At 39.8% G+C, this 6,000-nt stretch overlaps 1 protein-coding gene across 4 annotated transcripts in view; it reads left to right on the forward strand.

The window, feature by feature from the left end:
• The window catches only part of TTC7B (tetratricopeptide repeat domain 7B), a 133,895-nt gene extending 128,444 nt beyond the window's left edge, over positions 1-5,451 (forward strand). For all 4 annotated transcript variants that reach the window (XM_051806603.1, XM_051806600.1, XM_051806601.1 and 1 more), the window contains one exon: positions 4,459-5,451. In XM_051806603.1, the coding sequence (XP_051662563.1) occupies positions 4,459-4,680 (222 nt within the window). In that variant the 3' untranslated portion in view covers positions 4,681-5,451. The remainder of the gene's footprint in view (positions 1-4,458) is intronic.
• Positions 5,452-6,000: the final 549 nt, after the last annotated feature.

A 6,000-nucleotide genomic window follows, 5' to 3' on the forward strand; every position in this document is an offset into this window, starting at 1 on the left:
GCTTCCACCATGCTGCAGAACTTGTGTTACTGCTGTGTTATTTTTACTGCTTTGTTTTACTGACTCTTGCAATATTTCTGTTATCCTAGTTCTCATGATCAGCCTGTTGCTTTCTATATAGTATCCTCTTAGCTTTTGCTTATCTAATTGTATCATGATTCCTGTGATGTGTCATTAATTAAAACACAGAACATGATTAGTCCCAAGAGAGCATCCAGAATACAGAAGATATAATCCCCATTCCTTAATGCAAGTAAGATAAGTATAAATGAAGGTTATTCAGCCAAATGTTTTGAATGATACATTAAGATATTTCTGTCTATTCAGACTCAATAGCTGTTTTTCTGGGCTGTATCTGTGTAGATGTCTAGGAGATATTGAGTAATAAATAACAAATTACTCCTGTTTTGCCAACAGCGTCAAGGGCCTTTAGTTAGGGGTTAGGCCTTGTTTGACTGAGCATTGTAGAAACAGTCCTTGAACAGATGCTTGGGTGAAAGAAGCAAAGAGTGGCAGTTTTGTAAGTGGGGCAATGTAAAATGAAGTGTAAAGGGGATGATTGGCGGAGAAAAGACACGTAAAATTGTTGACCAATGAGAGGGAGACTTTGTGACTCCAAACTTGGTGAGGAAACAACTGGTAAGATCTTGAAAATAACCTGTGGCAGAAATTGGAAGCACTTTTCCCCCCATTTTTATTAATTCCTAAGGGATTTTGTTCTGTTGGGATGTGAAATTTATGTAGAACCTTGTTTATAGTGACTGCAGTACCTCCCTGTTGCAGGCAGCACACTGTGATACTCTTTTAGAAAGCCCCTTCTGAGAGCCCCTGGAGGCTCTTGGAGTTGCAAAGTCCCTGTTACTCCCAGCTCTAATCCCCAGTGGTGGCCTGGGCATTGTAAAGGGCTGTTGACCTTTCCTTGAGCAGAGAGCATCTGAACTCCACAAATCTTTGAGTACTGCTGATTATTCAAAGTGACTGGTATAAATATCAGCGGATTGGAGACATGAAGCACTTCTTTCACTTCTTGTGATGATGGCACAAAAAAGTCTCTTCGCTTCTTCAGAGATTCCCTTCACTTTCTGGCTGTGCCATTTCTGATTAGACTTTTCTCTTGGAGTTTTTTATGAGTTACGAAATCAACCTCTAAAATGTAGAACTGGCTTAGAGAGTTTACAACATAAAGACAAAGTGGAGGCCTTAACACACTAAGAGATCAGTGATTTGACAAAACAAAACAAAGAACCCCAAAATTCTCAGCAAACCAAACATGGAGTGAAGTAATAAGCAACATTTGTACTGAGCTACAAAATGAAGAAGCCCACACACATTAGAGGCTTTTATAACTGTGTTAGAAGCAAATGTCATAAATTTCTTTTCTTCCATGTGAAAGAAATGCAATAATAGGAAAGATCCTGCTTTCTCTTAGCAGGATGCCAACAGATTTCTTAAACATATCTGTCAAATATTGCAGCATTCTAAAATGTAGAAAGAACAACTAGATTACCTTAGATTTCTGTAATACCTTAGGAACTGTTTTTAGCATATTTTGTAGAATGGATGTTTCTTACTATTTATATTTCTTATTATTTACACAAATTATTGTATAGCACTTTTTCTAATTGATTCAAGTTCCAAAATCCCTATCATATTATTTTTTCAAAGATTATGTCTCTGGTTTTAAAGAGGATGTAGGGAGATGGCATTCTGCTTAGGCTGAAGGTGTGAACCATATGTCACTTAGGTATCCCTCTGTGTTTCTGCAGACCTGATGTGTTGCTTAAGCCCATCTCCAGCCATAAAGCAAGAGACCTGACATTAGTCTGCAGATAAATGTTGTCCGTACATCTGCTGCTGAATAGGTAAAGGCCAGAACTGGTAACTTGGAGATTTTGTTTCCAGTTGGAAAGCAGAGGAAAATATACAGTGGAGGACTAGGATAATTTGTTTTGATTTTTGGGAAGTCTCCTCTAAGAGAGGAGTTTGGTTTTTGGGGGGAAGGAGAGGGAGTTAGTTGGGTGGTATTGTTGGTTTTGGTGGTTTGTTTTTTTCCTGAAGGGTTTGGTACCCAAAGCAAGCGTATGCTGACAGCTGGTAAACTGGAAGTCTGTTTTCTTGCATGGGTGATGGTGTGGGGTCACAAAAGGATGTTGCTATGTGATAGACATGCCTCTCCTTCTCCCTGTGATCTGTACTGTAATGCTTATTACAGAAAAGTCAGGCAAGGACTGCAAACAATTTGAAATGTTCTGCACCTCAGTATTTTTAAAGAAGTCATCCAGGAAGGGGATGTACAAGCTGGATACTTACAATATATGACATCTGACCATCATTCTGAGAGAGAGTTGATGAATCAGAGGGTATTTTGCATTCTTTCTCTAGATCGCTGCTTTGAGTTTAGTCACAGCTACAGTGACCAAATGTCACTGTCCTTTTGAAGCTCTGCATGGCACAAGTCTAAATTTCTCTCTACTGGTTGTTTGGAAGCAAAGCTCATTGTCCCAGGGCTGCTACCTGAGGCAGGAATCTTCATACCATCCCAGCCTGAGACACCAGTGAAAGACTGACTTTCGGGAGTTGCTCCCTTGAGAAAGCTGTGCCCTCGAAACATGAGGGTACAGGATGCAACCTGATTGCCCATGCAAGAGTGGTTCCTTCATTAATGCTAATTTGCTAATTTCAACACTAATATTCTTAGAAAAGTGTAACAGCAAGCAAACAGCTAGTATTTGCCCTAGTTCTGTCACCTGGAAAAGCTCAGCTATACTTTTTGCTGTACAGAATAGGGCAGATGTGATGTAACGTGTCTCTTCCTATGAACAGGCTTATATCTGTAAAATTTGCTTGCTTTCTTTGGTCTTGAAAAGAGCAGCTTGTATCCTTAGCAAGGAGGGAAACTAGTCTGGCATATTTAAGAAAAAAAGTATTACCAGTATTCAAAGATCTCGCATGTTTCATTAGTATAAAATATACATATCTACACACAAAAAAGCAAGATTTTTGAAAATAAAGAATCTTGAAGAACACTTAAATTTTATTAAGGTTAGGTGTGTTGCAGCCAAAGCAGCTTTATATATTCCATCTCTTTGCTTCATTTTTTGTACTGCACATCTGATACCTGACAATCACTTCACTGACCCTGAGAGTTATCTGATTTTTGAACTGGAAGTACTGTTTACTTCCTCTGTAAATGCTGACTCAATTGACAGCTCAAAAAAATTCCAAAACCAGAAAATCCCTCTAGCACCTTTATGTGAGAACATCTGCCAGGCTGATAGAAATTAGCCTGCATTGCATTTATTTGTTTACTTACCAATACTATACAGCACTCTTTATATTGTTCTTCAGAGCACAGCCTGCTCAGATGTTCTCCAGGATGGAGTTAGCAGTCTTCAAGTCAGCCTAGTGGGCACAATTGCAAAAATGTATGGTGGATAATTCAGAGGCTGCATAGAATGTCAGTACTTTCTAATCATCAGTGCTTGGGTTAATAAGGATTTGAGGGACATATGTACAGAGAGAGATAAAAGAAACTGTGGTCCAAGAAGTAGGAGCTTGGAGGGGAGAAGTCACAAGGACTCTGTAAGCACGTAATCAGGATGCCTCTCTGGAAAACAAAGATTTGTGTTCCATATGCATTTTGCAATACAGAATCACAATGTAAAAATGCGTAATATCTTTAGGATTATTATAATCCCAGAACAAAGCTCTCTTACTGGGTCATTCCATGACATTTCTGGCACAGTAACATAGCTGAATGTGATGGATGGAGATTTCCACTGCCTCATTCAGTGCATATCCTAGTGGGTTTGAACATGCTCTGGGATCATGTGCTAGTGAGTTGGATTCCATCTCACAGAGAAAGATAAAGAATCTGTGACAGGGAAGCTCCTGAGGAAATTATGTGCCTGCTGGTCCTTCATACATTACTGGTGTGATATTTGTCCGAGAACACTTCCCGTTTCACAGGTACCATGTGCATTCCAAGTACCCTGGCTGTTGCTCATTGGGCTGAACTGAGTCCTGTTACTGCCATCCCTGAGGGCCAATGGTACTCTGTGTGTGGTCTCAGATGTTATCAGACATGAGCTGGTTGCTGAGATGCACAGGTAGGATAGGAACATTTCAGGGCACACACCTTAGTAGGACTTTGGATAACTGGAGCTTGCTGCAGAAGCTCTGGTTCTTACTGATTTTTTACGGTTGGAGGAGTTTTTGTTTTTCAGTTTTGTTTCCTGTCTAAAGCCACTTGACTCCTTGTTGGTGTGGAGTAGCTTGCTCCAGTCCTGCATTAAGTAATTTCTTTTCTTTAATATAAATAAATAAATAAATAACATAGTCTCTAACACTTTGAGCCACAGAGCTGCTTACTCTTATTTCACTGTTGTGACAAATCATTTGAGCTTCATGAAAGCCCTACTGGCCAATCTCAACTCTTTTCCCTCTGTTTTCTTACAGGCTCTGATACTTCACCAGCTCGGGCGCTATAGCTTGGCGGAGAAGATTCTCAGAGATGCTGTCCAGGTCAACTCTACAGCCCACGAGGTCTGGAACAGCCTGGGAGAGGTGCTACAGGCTCAAGGCAATGATGATGCTGCAACTGAATGCTTCCTGACGGCACTGGAGCTTGAAGCGAGCAGTCCTGTGGTTCCTTTTACCATCATTCCCAGAGTCCTTTGACAGGGCATCCTGATCAACCGATTTTTGGTCTGACTTCTGGATGAGGAGATCCAGTGTATCAGACTGCCTGGTAACTGGTGTAGTTTGAGAACCTTTAGAGCAAAGAACCTTTAGGTCTTTGGCAGGCAAGTGGCCAAAACAGTGAGGTGACACAACACATTAATGTTGGACCGAGAGGATGGAACGGTGAAGCCAGAGCCAAATCACTCATATCGCCTGCGGTTTTGCCCTGGTAGTTTTGAAACATCATTATGTTGTTCATGGATGATGTGCCATATTTTGTTAGTGATACTTGAGTGTTACATAAAATTATAATGGAATCAACTACCAATTGTAGAATAAGTTAAAATTCAGTGGCAGAGCAGACTATTTTTAACAAGGCTGTTAATAAAACTGTTCTCTTCCTGCCTCTCAATCTCTTTTGGCCTAAAGTCAAAATGTGAATTTTCTGTTTCCATCTCTATTTTAGTCCAGGCCAGAAAATCAGTTGAGTTCTTGGTTTTAGTTGTTAATAACTGTGATGTGTGGCTAACTGTTATCTAGAGCAAAGGCTGAGTACAAGAATATTTATATTTTACGATGTATGCCTGTTACAAAAAAATATATTAGTTATTTAAGTTTAACTTTTTTATGTGAATTCAGAGTTTATTTATCAATGGAAATATGTAAAAAGAAGCCTCAAATGGAATATTTACCGACATTCCTTATACATGACCCACACTTGGCTAAATGGGAAGATTATGTTAATAATAAAATGATTTTTAAATGGAACCTTCCTCGTGTCCTGGTTAAGAATCAGGGGGAAAAGATGGCTTGTGAACATATTATTATGATGGGGCTGGCTGGTCTCAAAGATGAACAACACCAAAATTAAATGTATGAGGCTGGTCTAGAGAAGAGAAGCTGCTATACTCTTTGCCAATGTATTGTTACCTTAGATTTCAGGTTTCCTTAAATCCTCACTACTCTGTTTTTATTCCTTCCCCTTCAGCTCTCAGTGAAGCCAGATTACCCTGCCTCTACATAATACATGGACATTTACATATAGCTTGGTAGTGCTTGGGAAGAGCATGTTAAATATTTACACAATATTGTTTGGTTTTCCTTATTGTCTTCATAGTTCTTTCTCAACACCTCCTGTACTTTGTATCCCTTGAAGGGAAAGTTGGCTGGTTTAGTAGAAAAATACTTGCCAGAGATTCTCTGGGATGTGTGTGGAGAAGAATCACTGTTGCAATGAATTTTCAGAGTGTGTGAGCTGTGATTTTCTAGTGTCTGCCCATTTACAGCGTTGGGTACACTTGGAGCCTGGGAAGAGTT

This window comes from Manacus candei, unplaced genomic scaffold (genome assembly GCF_025592945.1).
Source record: "Manacus candei isolate 608988 ecotype Guabito, Panama unplaced genomic scaffold, ASM2559294v1 h1tg000067l, whole genome shotgun sequence".
Taxonomy (NCBI): domain Eukaryota; kingdom Metazoa; phylum Chordata; class Aves; order Passeriformes; family Pipridae; genus Manacus; species Manacus candei.